General features: G+C 46.3%; 1 protein-coding gene across 7 annotated transcripts in view; it reads left to right on the forward strand.

Moving 5' to 3' along the window:
- Positions 1-11,272: 11,272 nt before the first annotated feature.
- The window catches only part of COP1 (COP1 E3 ubiquitin ligase), a 122,203-nt gene continuing 113,140 nt past the window's right edge, over positions 11,273-20,335 (forward strand). For 2 of the 7 annotated variants that reach the window (XM_064427719.1, XM_064427720.1), the window contains exons 1-3: positions 11,273-11,736; positions 18,308-18,367; positions 19,850-19,947. In XM_064427719.1, coding sequence (XP_064283789.1) covers positions 11,411-11,736; positions 18,308-18,367; positions 19,850-19,947 — 484 coding nt within the window. In that variant the 5' untranslated portion in view covers positions 11,273-11,410. Of the gene's footprint in view, positions 11,737-13,022; positions 13,062-13,299; positions 13,319-14,698; positions 14,740-17,416; positions 17,488-17,900; positions 18,046-18,307; positions 18,368-19,849; positions 19,948-20,335 lie in introns of those variants that run through there. The other 5 variants (XM_064427726.1, XM_064427725.1, XM_064427723.1 and 2 more) reach the window with 5 other exon arrangements.

Below are 20,335 nucleotides of genomic sequence, written 5' to 3' on the forward strand. Positions count from 1 at the left end.
TCACCTTTTTCTCAAGAGACAGATTTTTTTTTCCTTTTGGGGCAGTTTTCAATACCTTTGGAGCCTATTTCTACACCCTCTCCTCAGTCTTCTCTGCCCTTGGTAAACTGCCCCAGCTCCCTGGTCTTCCCATGCTGGCTAATTTGTCCACACTCACACAGTAAGTTTCCAGTATTTGTGAGGCCACTGAAAACCAAGAGTCATCCATCTCCACAAGCTGGTTGTCAGCATCCAACAGAAGAGCCCAAAGTCAGATTGAGAGCAACCTCACAGAGAAGGACTTATGGATAGCAGTGGGTGCTGTGCACTCACAGCCTCCCCTTTGAGGAAAGGCTGAGAGAATTGGGGTTGCTCAGCCTGACAAACTCCAGGGAGGCCTTACTGCAGCTTTTCAATATCTCAAGAAGACTTAAAAGAAAACAGAGACTTTTACAAGACCATGTCATAATTTGACAAGGGGGAATGGCTTGCAACTGACAGAGGGCAGGTTTGACCAGATATTAGAAGAAAATCTTAACTATGAGGGTGATAAGGCCCTGACACAGGTTGCCCAGAGAAGCCATGAATTTAATGCCCCTTACCTGGAAGTGTTCAAGGCCAGGTTGGATGGGGCTTGGAGCAATCCAGTCTAAGGTGTCCCTGCCCATGGCAAGGATTTGGAACTGTACGATCTTTAAGGTCCCTTCCAACCTAAACCATTCTGTGATCCTCAGACCATGATTTGGACTTGAGAAAGGTGTCCCTGCTTTCCTAAAGACACACAGCTCCAAAGCCTGGCAGGGAAGTTCAGTGGGGCAGGGGATCCCCAGCATCTCTGGAAATCACATCACATCAGCTTGAGTGCCAAAAATGGAGCTGGAGGAAGCTGAAGTCTGAACATTGGCGCAGTGTGTGGGTGCTTATGTATTGGCATAATAGAGAACACATTTCCCAAACGGAATAAATCATTTTTTTGCCAATAAGTTAATTGTTGAACACTGCCTCTCTTCAAATTATTCATGAACAGATGACAACTTTCTCTAATCATTAGTCCTAATTATTCACTCCATCTCTCCTATTAATAACATGCAGGCAGCAGATTGACAGTAAACAGCTCCATGCAATTATTTTGCTTAGTGAGGTTTGAAACAGAAGCAGTGCCAGGTATTTCTGATGGGGCACAGATTGCATGGCACATCCCTTCTTACCCACCACGTGGCTATGAAATCGTAGAACTGCATTTCTGGTGTGAATGCCCCCATTTGCAAAAGGAACACGTGCCAAAAAGCTGCTGGTTCCCAGGCTCAAAGGCATTTGTTTGAATATCATTGAACAGTGAACACAAAGAAGGACCAAAGCAAATATATTTTACAGAGCTCAATAAATTACCAACCTCAGCTTTTCAGGAAACATCTTTCTCCAGGTCCACAGTGTATCTGTATATTGACAATGAGAGAATTTCCCACCTGAAACTAGGAGTGATTTATTGCAAGGGTACATGCAGAAAGTATCCAATATTTAATTAGCATGATGTCAATTAGCTACATCACATTGGTTTCCATCATTCACACCATGATCTAAACATAATAAGGTACCTGAGCTATATTTGCAACCCTCTGCCTTTCTTTCCTTGTTACTTGGACAAGGATTCTGGACCATCAGTAAGTTGCTTAAAGCTTAATGGTTTTAAGGGCATTTGAGGTGGTAGCCCTAGATTTCACCTTTAGCATGAAATAGAAATAGGAATCTCCTTTATGCATAGAGACCTAAATTTAAAGCCTTAAGGCAGGCAAAAATTGACTGCTCCCAAGCATGCACTCATCCCCTGGAAGCAGCAGCTGCAGCATTTACTCAGGACAAAAATCCCTGCAAGAGGAAACGTATTGACTTCTGATGGGGAGAGCTCCTGTCTTGGTTTTAAATTCACTCAAGATGCAGAGTTTATTCAATTATCAGCTGTCTTTAAACTGGAATGTGGCTTCACTCCAAATATCAGCTGGGCAGGGGAGATGATGACAACCAGGTTAACCCTTTGTCTACCTTCCAGCTAGACTGAGGGTGGGCAGCAGGATGGCACTGAGCAATTTGGCATACATCCACCTTGCATCTCCAAGGTTAAAGCTTTTGACTCAGTCCCTCACACACAGAAAGGGATTTGACACTGGCTATGCCTAGGAGGACAGGTGGGAAAAAAAATCCATGTGGTGTGGTACCCAGTGGGAGGATGCTCTGTTCACAAGCCCCTTTTTGTAAGGAGACCCCATGCAGTACAAAGGACTCTCTGTCCTCAGGGGAGACCCAGAGCTGTAAAAACAAAGAGAGACACCGGGAAAGCGTCTGGTTCATTATTCCCCTCTGAAAACCCCTGAAGCTTTTTAAAGGAAGTCTCTGGCTATGAGGGGGGTGTGGATTAAGACTGAGATTCATTGGAAGAGGCAAAGGGGAGAGCTGGCAAGATTTAAATCCTCCCCAAATGCCTTGGGAAGCGTGGAGGGTTTTGGGCTGGCAGCCGGGCCCACATGCCAGCAGATGGGGCTCCTGGGAGAGGTCAGAGCTGCAGCAGTATGGAACACTTTCCTCCTCTAGGATGCGTCTGAGAAGCACCACTTCCCTAAAGCAGAGGTTACTTTAATGCCACTGCTTTTATGGGGCTGTAGAGCCATAAACACCGATGGCTCTGGAGAGCAGCAAGAAGCTCTATAGAAAACAAGCACCAACCAGTACAGTTTTTTGAGTGCTGCTCAAAGTCTATATTCAGCCATAAATACAAATTTTGCTAGAGCATGAAGGTTAAACTCTATTTGGGATGTTAAAGCCCAGACCTGCTGTTTTTTGGGAATCCCTTCTGTGTTACACTGTGTGGTGGTGGAACAGCAGGCCAGAGGCCTCACAAACTGAATCCTGACTTGAGCCAACAGAAGCCATGAGAAAGCTGACAACTCTTAGTGAGAACAGAGTCCTGCAGCAGTGAAAAATAACATTTTTTCCTTGAGAAAAACTCTAGGACTGTGGAAAACAACCTGCTTTCCCTGAGAAAGAACTCTAGGGCTATGAAAAACACTAGGCACCTGTATAAACTGTTTTTACACTGTTAGGTAGGAGAATGAAAACAGTATGTCACAAACAACTCTCTCTGCATGTACACACAGGGGGATTGAGTGACTGATCAATACAGGGTAACAACTTGTTACTGCCTGGGGATAGACAGGGGATGTTCTTTTAAAACTCTATATGAAGAGATGTATGAATAAACTGGGATCTTCTTCTTTTTTGTTCCATAAAAAAATGTGACCTGCATCTTTCTTTAGCGAGACCCACAGTGACACACTGTTCTGAATTGAAGCTCCAGCACCATCCTTGCCTCTTGCTGCTGGCTGGGATGCTCCTGCAGAGCAAGACTTGCCCTCGAGGGAGCCGGGGAGCAGAGTCCTTCCCGGCAGCAGGCAGGGATGGGAAGCTGCATCTGTCCTCTGTGAGAAGGACGGTAAATGGCCTCTCGCCTTTGTCATTACCTCGCAGAGATGAGTCTGGGAAGCAGCAGGCTGCTATAACCCGGTACGTGCATCTTCACTTGGGCTGAGTTTGCCCTCTGACGGCAAGCGCTGGTACTGAGAAGAAGCAGCTCTCAAAACCTTGTCTTCCCTACTCCAGCTAATCGCCCGATGCTAAAGCAGCATGTGAGAGTGCTGCTGCTATGAAGGCATCCTCAGCTCCTGGACTGCAGTTCTTCCCAATGAGGGAAGCTTCTGCTTGGCCATGACAGCCTGAATTGTGCCCTGCCTTACACAGGGCTGGGCGGGCAAAGGCCAACTGAGGCAATGCAGGGATGCTACAGCAGCTCAAAAGGGGTAACAAGGCCACAGACATTTTTTTATGGACTAATTTAAAAAATAAGCAGAAAATAAACTTCTATGAAAACAGACTGGGAGAACTGGGAGTGTTCAGCCTGAAGAAGACTTGAGAAAGACCCTAGGGTCTAGAGGGGCTCCAGGAGAACTAGAGAGGGACTTCGGAAAAGAGCCTGGAGTGGCAGGACAAGGGGGAATGGCTTCACACTGACAAAGGGCAGATTTAAATGGGATATCAGGAAGAAATTCTTCTCTATTAGGATGGTGACACACTAGAACAGGTTACCCAGAAAAGCTGTGGTTGCCCAGTCCCTGGAAGTGTTCAAGGCCAGGCTGGACAGGGCTTGGAGGAACCTGGGCTAATGAAAATTTTCTGTGCCTATGGCAGGGCGTTAGAACCAGTTAATCTTTAAGGTCCCCTTCAGCTCAAACCATTCTAAAATTCTGTGATTTTCTACCAGCCATCTACAGCTTACCACAAACCAAGAGCTGCCTCTTTTGGGGGGCTTCTTGCAGCACTAACCCCTGTCACCTGCCATCCACCCAGCCTAGCAAAGAGACAGCAGGCAGGGGAAGCAGCCAAGGAGCTGAGGGCTGCCCCATGCAGGGGCCAAGCCAGGAGCCCAGGGTAACCCCAGCAGGGCAGGGCAGGATTCTGGTAACAGGGTCCACCAGCTCTCAGACACAGCAGAAGAGTCAGGTCCTAGGCCCATCCCGAGGCAGCAGCCGATGAGGCAGGACTGGAAAGCAGCTACCAACAGCAGAGGCACCAGGTCCCATCCATTGAGAGGGTTAGGCATCATCACCCTATATCCTAAGCAGGACAGAAGTCCCAGGATTACCTTAAATATAGTGCCTGGGCCAACAGCCAGAGGATGTGTGTGTGGAGGTCCCAGATGAAGCTGCTCAAGGCAAGCAACATTTCTTGTGCCTGCAAGGTCCTGACACCTGGCATGATGCTGCATCTCTTCTATTTCTCTGCTGAAAGACAAGAGCTGTGGCTGTCCCAAGCCTGAGAGTGTTCAAGGGCAGGCTGGATGGAGCTGGGAGCAACCTGGTCTAGTGGAAGTTGTCCCTGTGCATAACAAGGGGGACTGGATGGTCATTAAAGTCCCTTCCAACGCAAACCATTCTGTGGTCCTATGACTTTTGCTTTCCATAATAATAAAGGAGGGATCTTTCAGAGATAGCAGCACATGCTCATGTTCAAAGACCCAAATGCAGTCCACTAAATAAACTTGTTCAGTACTGTAAGGGCACATAACTACATCATCACTATCATATTTTGTGGGACAGAAATCAGCCTAGACAGAGATAAGATACTAAATCATCTGTATTAAAATGATTATTTTAGTTAGACAAGAAGGTAGTTAGGTCGTGGTTGCATTTAGACATGGTGTATTAGCTGAGTGGGAGGGACAAGAGGGGCTGAGTTTGGCCAGGTTTGGGGGTGTCAATGGGAGCAGGTAAGGAACAGCTGAGCCTTGCTGCTGCACTGCATGAGAAGCAGAGAGCTTGGCAGAGCTTCAGCATCCCAAGACAGACCTGGGGTTGCACAAGCTGAGTCTGGGTCAAGCCTGTGTGTGTCAGAAACCATCTCTATCCATGCTTATACCGAGCAGAGGGTTTAGTTAATATTTGCCTAGAAAACTTACTCCTAATAGGAGGTCAAACACCCTTGGAGCAAAAGGATGTGCCATAAGGGAACCTTCACTCTGCCCCTGGACACATCTGTTACTGTGTGGTGTCTAACAATAAGATGATATCATCATTTTTACCTGTGAAAAGGGAATTTCCTAATTTTGAGCAGTGCATCAGGTATTTCTGCTGCTGTAGGTCAGGCTCTTCTGTAGCTTTGCTTCAGTGCACACATATTAAAATAGCAGTTCCATGGACATTTCTCTTCAGGTCTCTGTAGAGCCTAGAAGCTTTGAAGACAGTATTTCAATATTACAGAAAAATCACCAAATTATTTTAACCTCATTTTCAATCAAGTGAAAATTTCTCCTCAGAAGACCAGAATGATGTAATTGTTTGCAGTGCAAAGGTGACACTTCTACCATATACCTCTTGCCTTTTTTTTTTTTTGCTTTAAAACAGCTGACCTTTTTAAACACAGAAATAAATTTAAATATTTTATTTTTGCTGATTCTTGATTTCTGAAAGGGGCTAAACCATTTTTGCTTAAATTCCCTATATCAGCTTGAAGCTAGCCCAAGGCTGAGGCATCAAATTTCATCTTGCAACTAGCAAAGGTGTTGTTATAAAGCATTGGAAAAAATCTTTAAGAACTCTGTATAATCTTAAATAGAGTATATGTCTCTAAGCATCCTCCGTCCTAGCTTTTGCACTATTAAACTAGAAAAGAAATTTAAAAAACAACCAACCAGCTCAGTCCTCCACAGCTCCTGCTCTTCTCATATCCCAAGCACCCTGAGTTAACCTAAACTGTATATTTTAACAATAAACTAATCTTTCAGAGTCAAGTTTCAGGTGGTGACCAGACCCATACCTGAGTTTCTAGATGACCTCTGAACTAATTGTATCAAAGCATGGTCACTAAGTGCATCATGCCCCCTCCTCAATGCCCTTTGCTGTGGAGGAGATGTCTGCTGTGGGCAGGGAGCGCTGAGCTGTGTTCCTCCATGCCTTCCATATCCCCACGTCTCTGTGCCTGGCTCTGAATTGAAATTCAGAGATGTGTCCTGGTTTCTCCCAGTAACTGGGGAAGGAGGCACCTGATGGGTAGGAACTAGGTCTCCTGAATGGCTTTGCTGCAGGTTCACTCCAGAAGTTGCTGACAGCCTAATTTTCAGATTTATGGAGCATTAAGAATTCCCATTGACTCTGTAACCAAGTGATGAATCTGTCTACGCTTCATTTTTCTCAGCTATAAAATGGAAGAAATGGCATTTCTATCACCGACTAGCTGAGAGGTTAATGCAATGATTATTAATAAAGTTCCCTAATAACCTCTGAAGAAGCAATTCCCAAGCCAGGGTGGCAGCTCCTAGCAGGGTTTGCTGAGCTCCTGAACGGACTAACGGACCCGGTGGAAATTAGGTGGCAGCAGCAGGCTCAGAAACGGAAGTAGAAGCAATTTTCCTAATGAGTCATCAACAATCCAGAGCCTGGAGCCTGGGAGGTGACTGTCACTTCCCTCAGACACACAGCCCGTGGATCACTCTGTGTGGAAGAAGTCTCAGCCTCCCTGCAAGATGATCCATGCAGAGTATCCTTAATGATTTCCATGGCTGTGCTGCGACTTGGACACCATGGCTGCAGCTGCTTGTTGAACAGGTACATGGAGCTGCAGCTGCAAATGTCACAAACTCAGGGGTTGTATTAAATAGGGTTTGTGTACCCAAAAGAGCAGAATCTTACACTGCTATTAAAGTTCATTCATTTATAGACAGTACTTGGCTTCTCCTTCCTTTAATGCCATGGTAGTGTGTCTTCTGTCTTTGCACAGGATCAGAACTGATACTTTGCTGGGACATTGTCAGTGACTGGCTTTAGAGGCTAAAAAATACAGAAAAGTTAGAGCAGATTCCTCTAGTCAGTCTTACAAAATGTACATCTGTCAGAAATACCAGTTTCTTTGTGTAAAATAACCACTAAGGACTACAGCTGGAGGCAGCTTATCCCAAAGAAACTGATTTGTTTTTGGCCTAAGTTTCAGACCACTTGGGAACAGGTGATGTTTGCTTTCCATGCTTGATCCACACACCTCTGAAGGCAAGCAGATCTATGCCTGTTAGGACTAAGTGAGGAAACACAGGCAATCCTCTGAAGCAGGACCTATGAAGAGTGTGCTACATGAGGGTGCAGGTGTCCCCCACACCAAGACTTTCCCCTCTGTGCTGAGCCCATCGTGAGCTGTGCTCCAGTGCAGGATTCTGGCCTGCAGACATTGCTGACTGGAGGAGACAGAGGAACCTCTCACAGCTGATCTATCCTGTTTCACTCTTGTACCCTGGCCACTGAGAGTAATCACAGTCTTGTTGATATCTGGACTAAATCAAACTATTTCTTAGAGCTCATCTTGTGCTAACAGGAGGATAACTGACACATCACTGTTCCAGCTGCAGTGAACTTTAGAACTGGAAGACTTTTTCCATGTCCTTTTTCCTGATACAACACACAGGTATCCCCAGTAAGTGGCACCTAACCTTCCCTTAGGCTGCATGCATGGATTGTGGAACTGGTAATGCAAGGTAACCCCAGGAAAGAAGTGTCTCCAGGAGCCAGGGGCTGCTCCTGATGCACCTGGGCAGTGAAAAGCAGGTATCACTCAGAGGGTCTCCAAGAGCTCATAATGGTATCCTAAAGCTCAGGAACCAGGGAGATCTTCCCAAGTGCTGGGAGTCACACTCACTGCCAGGGCTGTGGGTGGAGGGGATGTTGGGAAGGCCAGTTAGGTACAGGCATAAGTGCTCATATATTTGATCTTTAACAGCTTTTGCCTGTGTCATTCTTTCCTCTCTGGAGCAGTCAGTAATGGCATCAGCAAGACTTTTCAAGGATCAGCCAGTATTTCAGTGTGAAGCATGGGGTTGTGCTATTGCCAGTACTACTGCTTACCACTTGTGAAAGTCTATTGTAGGCACTCATCCATAAAGTTTTTTATCCCTCTGGAAGAGAAGGAAATGAGACTTCCCTTTCTCTTAGCAACAGAAAATAAGATGCACACAGACACTAACAGCCAGGCTGAAAGAAAGCTCTAAATAACAGCAATTCTCTTTTGCTTCCACTGCAAACAAGGGGAATCACTACACTTCAATGACTTTATGGAGCTGGTATTGAGACCTGTCAGGCAGAAATCTATTTACAGAAAGCAGGGGAACCCAATGGCTTAAAAAAAACCTCCAAACCCAAAAGAAAGTACCAAAAAGAGCCCCTAAAACGATATTAAAAATGTTTTTAATAACAGCAACAAAGAGTTAAATAATGGGAGTGACTCTAATGGCAGATGTCAGCTTGTAAAGGTGAGACTGCTGACCTGGATCTCACAGGGACTCTAACTTTGAATTTCCTGGCTTGAATTGAATTCCTCAGAGACATTTTGGGTTTTGCTGACTGCTTTGGTGATTTTTCCCAACACAAGGAGTAAACCTAGAGATGCAAATACCCAGTGGTATTCCAGCAGCTCTGGAGGAGCACTCCAGAGCTCCACCCCTTCAGCTGCATCTCCAGGGTAAATCCAGAACGGTGTTTTACCGTGCTGCCTCTGGGACATTTGTCACCCAGCATCCCTGCCAGCCTGCTGCATGCCTGGGAGGTCTCCTGACCAATACTGCCTACCTGAAGCACCTTTTTCTCTCTCTCAGACCAGTTTTACCAGCTCCCAAACTGGTTTTGCAGCTCACTCTGCTGTCCCTGCTGGGAGGAGTGCTGCAGTGCTGATCTTTCTGGGCGTTTTCCCACCTGGGTTTAGGATTACCCTCCTCAGGGAATGCCCTGGTGTTTCACCAGCTGCCTCCTCCACTCTGGACAGGTAAAGCTGACTGCAGACAATACAGTTACTCAATGCAAAGGAGGCAATCTGTTCCCATAGGCTGTTGAAAGAGAAATTAAAGGGAACAGCAGCTATCTCTCCACAGGACTTCTGGCCAAGCCAAGGAGTTGACAAGTGCTGTGTTTCATGAACTTTTCAGTTTGGCTTGCAAAAGGCTGGGTCTGCGGACATTTCTCCTAACACCCAAAACATCTTTGGGGCGTCCTTTATCAACACTTCACTAATTAACTTGTGCAGAAACTGGTCTGCCCTCGCTCTGTAAAACTCAGGCCTGCTGTTGGGCAACAGGAACCCCACAGGCTGTGGTGCTCACCACTGGGATTCCCCCCCACCCAGGCAGCAGAGAGCTGGCACAAACCTGGGAAAATCTGTTCATAGAATCATTTAGGTTGGAAGATACCTCTAAGATCATCTAGTCCAACCTGTGCCTGATCACCACCTTGTCACCCAGACTAGGGCACTGAGTGCCATGTCCAGTCATTTCATGAACAGCTCCAGGGATGGGGACTCCACCAGCTCCCTGGGAGTCTGTTCTAATGCCTAACAACCTTTTTCATGAAGAAATTCTTCCCGATGTCCAATCTTAACCTACTCTGACCAGGTTGTGGCCATTTCTTCTCCTGTCACTTGTTACCTGAGAGCAGAGCCCAATCCCCACCTGGCTACACCCTCCTACCAGGGAGTTTTAGAGTGATAAAGTCCCCCCTGAGCCTCCTTTTCTTCAGCATGAGCCCCAGAGGACTTTCTTCAGCTGCTCCTCAGAGGACTTGTCCTCCAGCCCCTTTCCCAGCCCTGCTGCCCTTCTCTAGAGCCATTTCAGCTCCTCAAAGTCTTTCTTGCAGTCAGAGGCCCAGAACTGGACAGAGCACTTGAGGTGAGGCTGCTGCAACCTCAAGTCCTCCTCCACAGGCCACTTCTCCTCCAGCCTGTTGCACTGCCTGGGATTCTTGTGACCCAAGTGCAGACTGGGCACTTGTTGAACCTCACACAACTGGCCTCGGTCCATGGATCCATTTCTTTGTGTGGGGCTGCATGGCACGGGATAAAGCTCAGCATGCTTAGAGCTGCCTTTTGGGGCAGCTATCTAAGGTAGAACATCCTTGAGAGACCCATCAGCCCCACCCTTCAGAGGATCTCTGTGGTGCTGGGGGTTCAGGGAGTGCAGGGAGCGCCTGTGAGTGACAGCCTGGCACATTTCCCTCTGAGGCCGGCTGCCCTCCCTCCCCTCAGTGCTCTGAGGGAAATCACAGAATCACAGACTCAGTTAGGCTGGAAAAGACCCACAAGGTCATTGAGCCCAAATTATGATAGAAAATCACCTTGTCAACCAGACCACGGCACCGAGTACCATGCACCACGTGCAGTCTTTCCTTAAACATCTCCACAGACAGCGACTACACCACCTCCCTGGGCAGCCCATTCCAATACATAATCACCCTTTAGCGTGAAAAAATTAAAAATTCCTCCCTATGTCCAGCCTGAACCTCCCCTGGCACAGCTTGAGGTTATGTCCAATTTATCGCTGCTTGCCTAGGAGTAATTCCCACCCTCACCGGGCCACAACCTCTTGTAAGGTAGCTGTAGGGAGCGAGAAGGTTCCGCTGAGACCCCCCAGCTCCCTCAAGCAGCTCCTCAACAGAATTGTGCCGCAGGATTGTGCACCGCTAGATGTGGTGTCAGGGTGAGCAGCTCCAGGCACGGCTGGAAGCCGCTGGCCACGCTCGGAGCCGAGGTTGTGAGCAGAAAACCCCAGTCCCCAGCAGCCCCGGCCCTGCCGCTCCGTGAGGGGAGCGCGGCCCCGCCTCGCCCCGCCCCGCAGGGCGCGGCCCCGCCCCGCGCACGCGCGGCCGCGCTGTCCGCCTGTCAATAAAGCTTGAACAAGCGCCGCGCCGGGGCCGCCGTTTTGGTTTTTTTTTTATTGTGGGGTTTTCTCATTTTTCTTTTTTTTTCCTCCCCTCCCCCTCTTTTCTTTTTTTTTTTTTTTTTTCTTTGAAGGAACTTTATTCTCCCCTGCGCGCACGGGGATGCGCTGAGGCCGCTCCGCCCGGCCCGGCCCGGCCTCGGCATGTCGGGCAGCCGCCCGCCGCACCCCGCCGTGCCGCCCGCCGCCACACCGGCCTCATCCTCCTCCTCTTCCTCGTCCTCCTCCTCCTCTTCGGCGGCCATGGCCCCCGGCTCGTCCTCCTCGGGCGGCGCCGCGGCGCGGCCCGTGCTGGTGGCGGCCGCCGTGTCGGGGTCGGGCGCGGGGCTGGCCCGGCTGGCGGCGGGGGCGGCGCGGCCCGGCGGCTCCTCGGCGGCGCCGGGGGGCGGCGGCAGGAAGAGGCCGCTGCTCACGCCGCTCTGCAACGGGCTCATCAACTCCTACGAGGACAAGAGCAACGACTTCGTGTGGTGAGCGCGATATGTCGCGATATGCGGCGGTGGGGGGGAAGCCGGGGCGCCGCCATGCCGTCGGGAAGCCCGGCGAGTGTGGAATTGCGGCGGGAGGAGGGAGCAGCCGGCAGCCCCTGCTGGCGCTGGAACGGCTGCTGCCCTCCGGGGATTGTGGCTTTGGGGTTTTCCCTCTTTTGTGCCTCTCTCTGTCAGAAATAGCGTGGCCAGCAGGGCTGGGGAAGTGATTGTCCCTGTGCTGGGCTCTGGTGAGGCCACTCCTCCAGTGCTGTGTCCAGTTCTGGGCCTCTCCGTTCGGGAAGGACATGGAGCTGTTAGAGCGGGTCCAGAAAGGGGAAGGGGCTGGAGCACCAGGACCAGCTGGGAGGGGAGATGGGGAGGAGAACCTTCTGCCTAGGGAGCAGAAGCGGCTGGAGTGGGGGACTTTATCACTTTTTAGAACTTTGTTACAGGATGTTGCTGCCAGGCGGGGATCAGACTCTTCCTCTCTGATGGCTAACAACAGGAGAAGTGGACACAGCCTTAAGCTGCGCCAGGGGAGGTTTAGGTTGTTAGGAAGGATTTCTTTTTAGAAGGGTTAATTATATATTGAAATGGGCTGCAGTCATTGCCCCTGGAGCTATTCAGAGAATAACTGGTCATGGCACTCAGCTAGTTGCCACCACTAGTTGACATGGCAGTGTGGGGTCATAGGTTGGACTTGATGATCTCAGAGGTCTTTTCCAACCTAACTGATTATCTGGTTTTGTCTGGTTTTGGCCCTGTGTAGCAGCATTGCCTCCACCCTCTCTATTTTTAAGCAAAATCAGGTTATTCCTGGCAGGTTCCTCCTTGAGTGCACCCAGGTTGTTGGAAAGGCCCTGCAGCAGGAGGTGTTTCCTCACAGCTTTCTGACAACACAGCAACTGCCTTGTTTTCCTGGCCAATGTGACCTCGAGTGGTCTGGAGCCCTCTCATCTTGGGAAGAGGATTCAGCAAAGGATTAAGTGGCCCTGTGGATGGGACTCCAAGGAGCCTCATGATGGTTGTTAGCTCCAGCAAAGCTGGCTTGGTTTGCCTGTGTTGGTGGGAAAGGTTGTCTGGTTTGAAACAGCAATAAGTTTTGTGTCAGGCAGGCACCTAAAGCCAGATCAGTAGGGGATTTCTTCTGTGATGGTTTAAACATTTTTCAGATGTTGTGTTCTAGCATCCAGCTGTAGCTCATGGCTGGAAATCACCTTTCAATGTAATTGGCAAACTAAGGCCCGTGGATTGAGAACTGTTGGTAATTTGCAGTTTTGGAGAGAACCTGTTGCTGGTGGGTTTCAAACCTTCCAACATAAGAAGTAGGTTTGATTTTTGTAGCTGGCTGGATGTGCTAAAATGTGAGAACAGGAAGTAAAGTTAGGTCCTTAGAGAGAAAGGCAAACAGGGAAGAGGTAGTGGGAGAAAGATCAAGTTGTAGGCAAGCCATGTGTGGAAAGGAAATAGTAAAAAAAAAAGATTATAAGTGGACCACAGCTTCCAAGATGATTTTGACAGCTCTAACATAAGCTCTGACTTACAGGTGAGGATTGGAGGCGAGGCATCTCCCAGAGGACAGGTATTGTCTCAGAACCCTGCAGGCTTAACTTTACAGCTCGTAAAGTGTTTAGCAGAGTTGATAGGAAATACCTTTGCTACTGAAATGAATACCTGAAGCTGCTAAGAAGTTAGTGGCAGAAAAAACTAAGTAATTCTTGTTGGGAATAAGCAGTAGTCAAAAATTACTGCTTGTTACTGTAGTTAGTAGTTTGCTCAGTAGCAGAATGGGAATGAGAGGACAGCTGGCATCAGCTGATGCCCTGCTCTGGTTCTAGGCCATGTTGGGTGGATTTAAGAGCTCTTGGTGTGAGCTGGGTGGCTCACAGGTTTTCTGGTGATAGGGTATGAACACAGTTACAAGTGCCCATTCTCCTCTGTTCCCTCTACTCTTACACTCTGGCAGTAGAGTTCTGCCAGCATGGCTCCCTGCCCTTTCCAGTCAGCTCTTATTTCCTATTTTGTTGTCTGTTGTAAAAATGAGGGGTTTGGAAAGCAAAGTACACCCATAACCAATTTGTAGGCTTGATGTATTTTTAGATGGTTCAGAAAGCTGAGGTTCTTGCTTTTTTTCTGCAGGTAAGTAGTGTGCATGCTTCAAGGAGAACCTGTAATTAGCTGTTTTCTCCTCATTGAGAAGCACTACTGACTGAACAAGTGAGAGGAAAGAAATCAGCCCAGTAGTACTCAGGGCAAAATGTCTTCTCTTAGTATTTACAAGCACACTGAAGTGCGGGTCAGAAGCTTTAAGAGCAGACAATGATTATAGTTAACTTGGGTTTTTCACTGCTCTATATTTCTGTGGGTTAACGGGCTTGTTCTTACTTACTATTGTTCTAGCTTCAAATAACAGTATCCATTTTCTTTATTTGAGTTAGCAATACAGTTATGTAGAAATAAACCAAACTGGGCAGCTCTGGAGTTTTGAGCAATGTCCAAGAAGGCAGGTGTGTGTTTGTTTAAATAATTGATTTAAACAAGCTTTACGTATCTCAATGTGAGAAACTGAAGTTTCCCCCATGCCCTTTTTGCCTCTGTAAAGATAGTTCAAGATGCTGCCAGCTGCAGAGAGCACTTGATAATTTTTCTGAACATGAGCTGTGAGTTGCTTTTAGCCACATCTGTAAACTCAGTGGTAGATTATGCCTGTACCAGGTGGAAGGTGGGAAAGAGTAAAGAAGTTTGGGTGAGTTTTAAACATCAAGGTGCAAGTGCAAATTTCCTCAGTAATGTTAATATGTGAGACCTCCCTGTCTCACATATTAACATTACTGTCTTTTGAAACATTGTCTCAAGTGAGGCAGAGGCTCTAAAGTAAACATTGTCAGGTATTGCTGCTTTGGGTTGTGAAATGTTTAGCAAGTGCATGCTCAGGAGTTTGCAAATGTCTCCTGTTTGTGGTCTGTGTCACCTGGAAATGTGCAACTCCAGTCAGGACTGCAGGTAGGTCTGACTTAGTGGACAACTTTATAACAAAAGGGAAAACTTTGTTTCTCTTAGTGCAGGCTGCAGAATATGAAGGTGTTTTTGTGCTGCTTCTGTAGCCAGGTGTCTTTCCACTTGCCTGGAGACTGTCTGAAAAGGGACTTCTCTAATCAGGTGATTTTCTGCTGCTCTGCAGTGTAATTGCTTGGTTTTCCCAGGCCTTGTGTTTGCCCTCCCAATGAGTGGTTGACTAAACATCTTTAAAACCAGTTACTATCTGCTTGGCTCCCTGGATGGAGTGGCTCTTAGCTGTCTTTTCAGTGGCTGCTTCATGCCAGTCCTTGTTTCTGAGCTCTGGCACAAATGTGTGGAAGAGGGGGTGTTGCATGATCTGGAGTTCAGCACCCAGTGCCACAGCTCAGCTGTGAGAAGGGCTGTATGCCACCTGGACTTGCAGGTTCATGGGTTTTCAAAACCAGTTCTTTCCTCACCTGGTTACCTGTTAATCCAGGCATGGGCTGAGTGTGGTTGTTCCCATTTTTGTGGTCTGGAAAGCGATTTTAGTAAGGAATATTGCAAATTTGCCCTGAAGTCACAAACTAAAAACACAGCAAGCAAGCTGTTTGCATACCATGTACAAGGAGTCTTACTACCTGTTGTTATATTAGAGCTATATAGTGAGTGGATCTTTAACCTGGCCACCTTCCATGGGAAGGACAGAGCCTGCAGCAAGTCCTGGTCTCTGATTAGACCAGAGGGGAGCTGAATAGGAGGCAGGCACTATAATAAATCTTGTTTGCTGTTGAAGTGTGTTTAAATATCATAGTGACCACTTCAACTAGGTGTTTGTGTAGCAGTGGGGTGACACTCTTGAGAGGTGCCTGGAAAACAACTGGTAAAACTTAGAGCTGTGAACTTGATTAAAGTAGATGTTTAAAATGTTTGAGGTCTGCCCTGCAGAGAAAGAATGGTAAACCTTTGCAGTGCTGGATGAAAAAAATAGTGTTTATTAGGTACTGATGCCTTATTTCCCAGAGATCAGTGACATTTTTGATTTGCTGAAGTTATTTGCATCCTTTTAACCAGACTGCTGCTTAAGACAAGTAGAGAGTAAGCCAGCTCATGCGCAGAAGCCTTGATTTCACCATACTTCTGCTTCCCTGTTGCAGTGTACACTACAAACTGTAATATGTTGCAAGTCCCCATCACTCCACTTCTTTCTTAACTTTCCCTTTGTGTTAGGTTAGCTTCAAACAGCTGTTGTGTAGCAACTTTCACGTGTTGCAGTCAGCTTGGCTTCAGTATGTATTAAAATATATCAATCTTGTTTCCACTTGTAAATCAGGGAGCATTTCAGGGGAAGGAGTTCTTGATGGAAACTTCAGTACTTTTAATGATGTCCCTGGTACTGAATAGCTCTATTTGTTGGCTCAGATTGCTTTTTCTCAACTATTTTGGCTCTGTCACTTCTCCAGTCAAACTGGTATGAAGGAGTAGTTTGGGAGCAGTGATCTCGTGTGCCTGGCATGTTAGGAGGTAATCTTCCTATTTTAGCTCTAATTTGTGATGTTCTCCTGCAGACAGAGGAACATTACAGCCTTGTTGATTGCTGCAGAGCATTGGGAGCATCACCTCTGGCCCTGTGGGGAATAGCAGTTTCTAGCATGGCAGAGCACACACCTCAGTTATACAGTGTGAATGGAAGAAGGTAAAGAAGTTAAACTGTTCATCACCAGTGCCAGTGGGGAGAAACTACCCTTAGATACTCATCTAACCCCAAGTATTTGACTTCTCTTTTAAAGTCCAGCTAACTGAATTCAGAAGACACCTTACCTCCTGCTAATAATCAGCCCATGCTGGCTGAGTTTGTGATTTATTCTGACTAAACAGTGCCTTGAAACTAAATAATTTGAAAAAAGTGACTTGGACTCCTGAAGCTGATGCTACTCAAGACAAGTGTAGAAGGTCTGTCAGGGTGGAAGAGGGACAGGTGTATATTAATTAATCTTGAGGCCTCTTTTGAGATGGCTCAGTTGGTTCAGAGAGTAGCATTCTGGTTTGATTTGTTTGCCTTTCTGTTGTGTTTGTACAGGTCATTTGGTGGAATATTTAGGACAACCTGGCTTGTCTGTTAGGCTGGACAAACCTTTCAGGATAGCTGTGTGTTACAGTATGGTGATTCAGAGCAGGAGCTTGCATTAGCATCACAGCTTCACCTCTATGGATTAAAAAGTATTTAGGAGGTGTTTCCTCTCCTGCTTTTTTTAAGATTTGTTTTCTGATGGGGTAACAGCTATACGTATATAGAGGATATTTTAGTATACTCTAAAATAGATTACAGAATGGGGAATGCCTTTTGTGGAGATGCTCCCCTCCCCTGCTCAGACAAGCACTGCTTTTTTCAGTCTGATCTGAGTTTTGGATGCAAAAAAGATTCCTGCTTTGCACAAGTTGTTAACAGTTTATTAACAGCTCCTTCGGTGAGAACTTTCTTGTTGGCAGAAGGTGGGAGGAGGTTGTTTCTGAAGAAAACAAGTGCTGGTGAAAGCCTCTTGGAATGAGGATTGGTGTGGACTTGAGGGAGTGAGAGGAGAGCGTTTGGATCTCTGTGAGGCATTGAAAACGAGCTGAAGCTTGTGACCCAGCTGATCCATGTGTTATGTGCAGAATTGTGATGTTGCTGCCCATGGCATCTTGGGGATCAGTATGTATGTGGCAGCAAATCCCACCAGATATCAGGGAGAGCAGCCACAGGAGTCACTGGAAGTACGATGGATGCAGCTTTCCTCTCCTTTCATTTGTGTTCATTTTCCTTTCAAACATGTCACAGACAGAGGAGCCAGGTTTCTTCCACTGCCCATCTCACTGGATTCCTGTCTCTTGTTGTGCTCAGGTTCCTGTGGAGCACTGCTTGCTCACACATCCTTCTCTTCAGGTCCCTGCTTGGTTCTTGGCGATCCCTCACAGAGAGCTGGCTGTGCTCTGGTCTCTAGCTGGTTATTCCACCTTTCCCATCTTGGCTTTGGATCACCTGCTGCCTATTGGTTTCATCTTGCTCTCCTGCAGCCCCAACCCTGGCAGTGCTCTGCAGGCACACCCCCTCATTTGCACCTTCTCCACCCATTTGTTAGTCCTTGTTCTCATGACATCATTGTTATTGCTGATCTGCTCTGCCTCTTTGTGCCACTTTTAAAAATTATACATAGCTATTGGCTGGGGAAAAAAAAGGAGATACTAGTTTTGGTATCATTTATAAATCGTTGGAAGGTTCTTCTGCAGCCTGGCTTGTTGAAGATTCTCTGGCATTGTTTGGGTTGTCTGCAGGTGCTAAAAGCTTAAGGGTGAACACTTACTGGTTTCTAATTGTAGCAAACTGCAGTATCATTCAGAGTTCAAAGAACTGTGGATTGCCCTTTTGATCTTTATACTGCTTGGTTGCTGTTGCTCTAGTAGGTCCTTTCATTTTACATAGAGGAGATTATTACCTAAGCATAATTAGGTAGTTGCTTTGAGTTAATAATACTTTTCTTCATATTTCAGCATAAAAAAATACATCTTTCTGATTTTTGTTTTGCTTTGTTTTCAGCCCCATCTGTTTTGATATGATTGAAGAAGCCTACATGACGAAATGTGGACACAGCTTCTGGTAATACTTGGTTGCTTGTCGTGCATAAAATGTCCATCTCTTACAGCATGTGCAGACAGGTGTTGCTGTGATTTCCTTTCATTCTGAGTTTGTTTCTTTTCTGTCTTCTGTCCCTACACTGAAGGAGGTCGAAATAAATTTTTAAAAGACGGATACCTGTTAAATTAAAAAGAAAAAAATCCAAGTATGTTTAAGAAATAGTTCTGTGCCACCATATTTCCTCTGTAAAGAAATAGAATGTTCATGAACTGCTGGTAACACTATCCAGAGTCAGAACAGTTTGTTAATTTACCTCTATTGGCATCACCTCTATAGAGGTGTTGAGAGCAATGCTGGCAGCTCCTCCTTGCCTTTGTGCAAGACTGTGCACAGTTGGAAGTGGCTTGTACATTGTATATTGCAATTATTTTAAACCTTGTAAGACAGGATCTGCTTCAGGCTTTCCTGTTGTATTGAATTGCCCTGGTCCCACTTATTTTTTCAGTGTGTTATCTCTGGCTGATGAGGAGCAAATGTTTCATGGAGAAGTGCAAGAACCCTCTAGGGGCATTTCTGGAACCACTTGCTACTTCTCCTTTAGGAATTGGTTTAAATGTTGAACCATGATATCCTACTGTGTCCTGTCTGTTACTTACACATACTCTTATGGTGTCTGCTAATTAGAAATAAACCTTGTAAGAAGTAATAATATAGTTGTACAAAGTACTTTCTCAAGCAGCAGGTTCAGGTAACTTTCAGAAGAGTTCTGATTTGTAACAGGTAAGATAGCAGCCGATTTTGTGCCCTCTGTGGTAACACTTTAGCCCTGTGACCTGTAACTTTTTAGAGGGCCAGGATGAGAAACACTGAAATACCTTTATTTAGAAGGAGTGGAGCAACGTTACCACCTGGTGTCTATCAGGAGCTGACATCAAGCAGGCTCTTAGTGGGATGCTTAAACCTGACGCTAAAGTGCATCTTCTCCTTTCTCACTCCCTCAATTCAAGAGTGAGCACCTCTGAAGTCACTGATAGTGAGGAAAGCAGCTGTGGGGGAAATATGAGAAGTTGGTGAAGGTGTTTCCTCTGCTCAATTACCTAAAATGCTTTTAATGTTGATTGCTAAGTATTCAGCTAATCAGAGTTTCTTCTGAGTAATTCAATCTGTTTGCTACCTCTACCTGTGGAAGTGGTGGGGAGCATGAATTTGAGATGGTATTGTGCCTGGAGTATGCACATTGCAGTAATCCTCAGGGAATTAAGAGTGAAGCACTTGACCAAATTTTGTAAGCCTTGCCAGAAATCTTTGCTTTCTGCTGTAGCACACTCTGAGTTCAAACACTGGAACATTTTGACTCCACTGTAGATTCTTGGCAGCACAGCTGTTAGCTGGCAACACAAACAATGCACCTTGTCTAAGACTGGTATTATTTACCTTGTGCTTCTGTTTTGTTCCTTCATGTGGGCTCACTTGTTTTGTTTCTTGTTTTTTGTTTTTGAACAGCTATAAATGTATTCACCAGAGCCTGGAGGACAATAACAGATGTCCCAAATGCAACTATGTTGTGGACAATATAGATCATCTTTATCCCAACTTCTTAGGTGAGCTTTAGGCTTCCTTGCCTGAGAAACACCTTAGTTGTTAAGGAATGCAGGCACTTGTAAATTTGTCCTGTGAATTACAGTCTTCTGGATGTTGAAAATAAAATAAAATCCAAATATCAGCCCCTTAGTTGTCATTTTTATATAAAAAAGGTTAGTACTATAAATTGTTAATACTGCACTGCCTCCAGCAGTTCTGTGTGCTTAGTGACAGTAGTGAGATTAACTTGCTGCTGTTTCCATACTGTGAAAAGCAAAGCTGTTTTTCTTATGGCTAGAGATGTGAATCTCTTTACTTTTATTTTCTTGCACTCTTGTCTGCCTAGTAATAAAGAACATGCCCTGTTTACAAAGCTTGGACACTGAAAGGGTGGAGGCTGTATTAGAT

This window comes from Passer domesticus, chromosome 7 (assembly GCF_036417665.1).
Source record: "Passer domesticus isolate bPasDom1 chromosome 7, bPasDom1.hap1, whole genome shotgun sequence".
NCBI classification, from domain to species: domain Eukaryota; kingdom Metazoa; phylum Chordata; class Aves; order Passeriformes; family Passeridae; genus Passer; species Passer domesticus.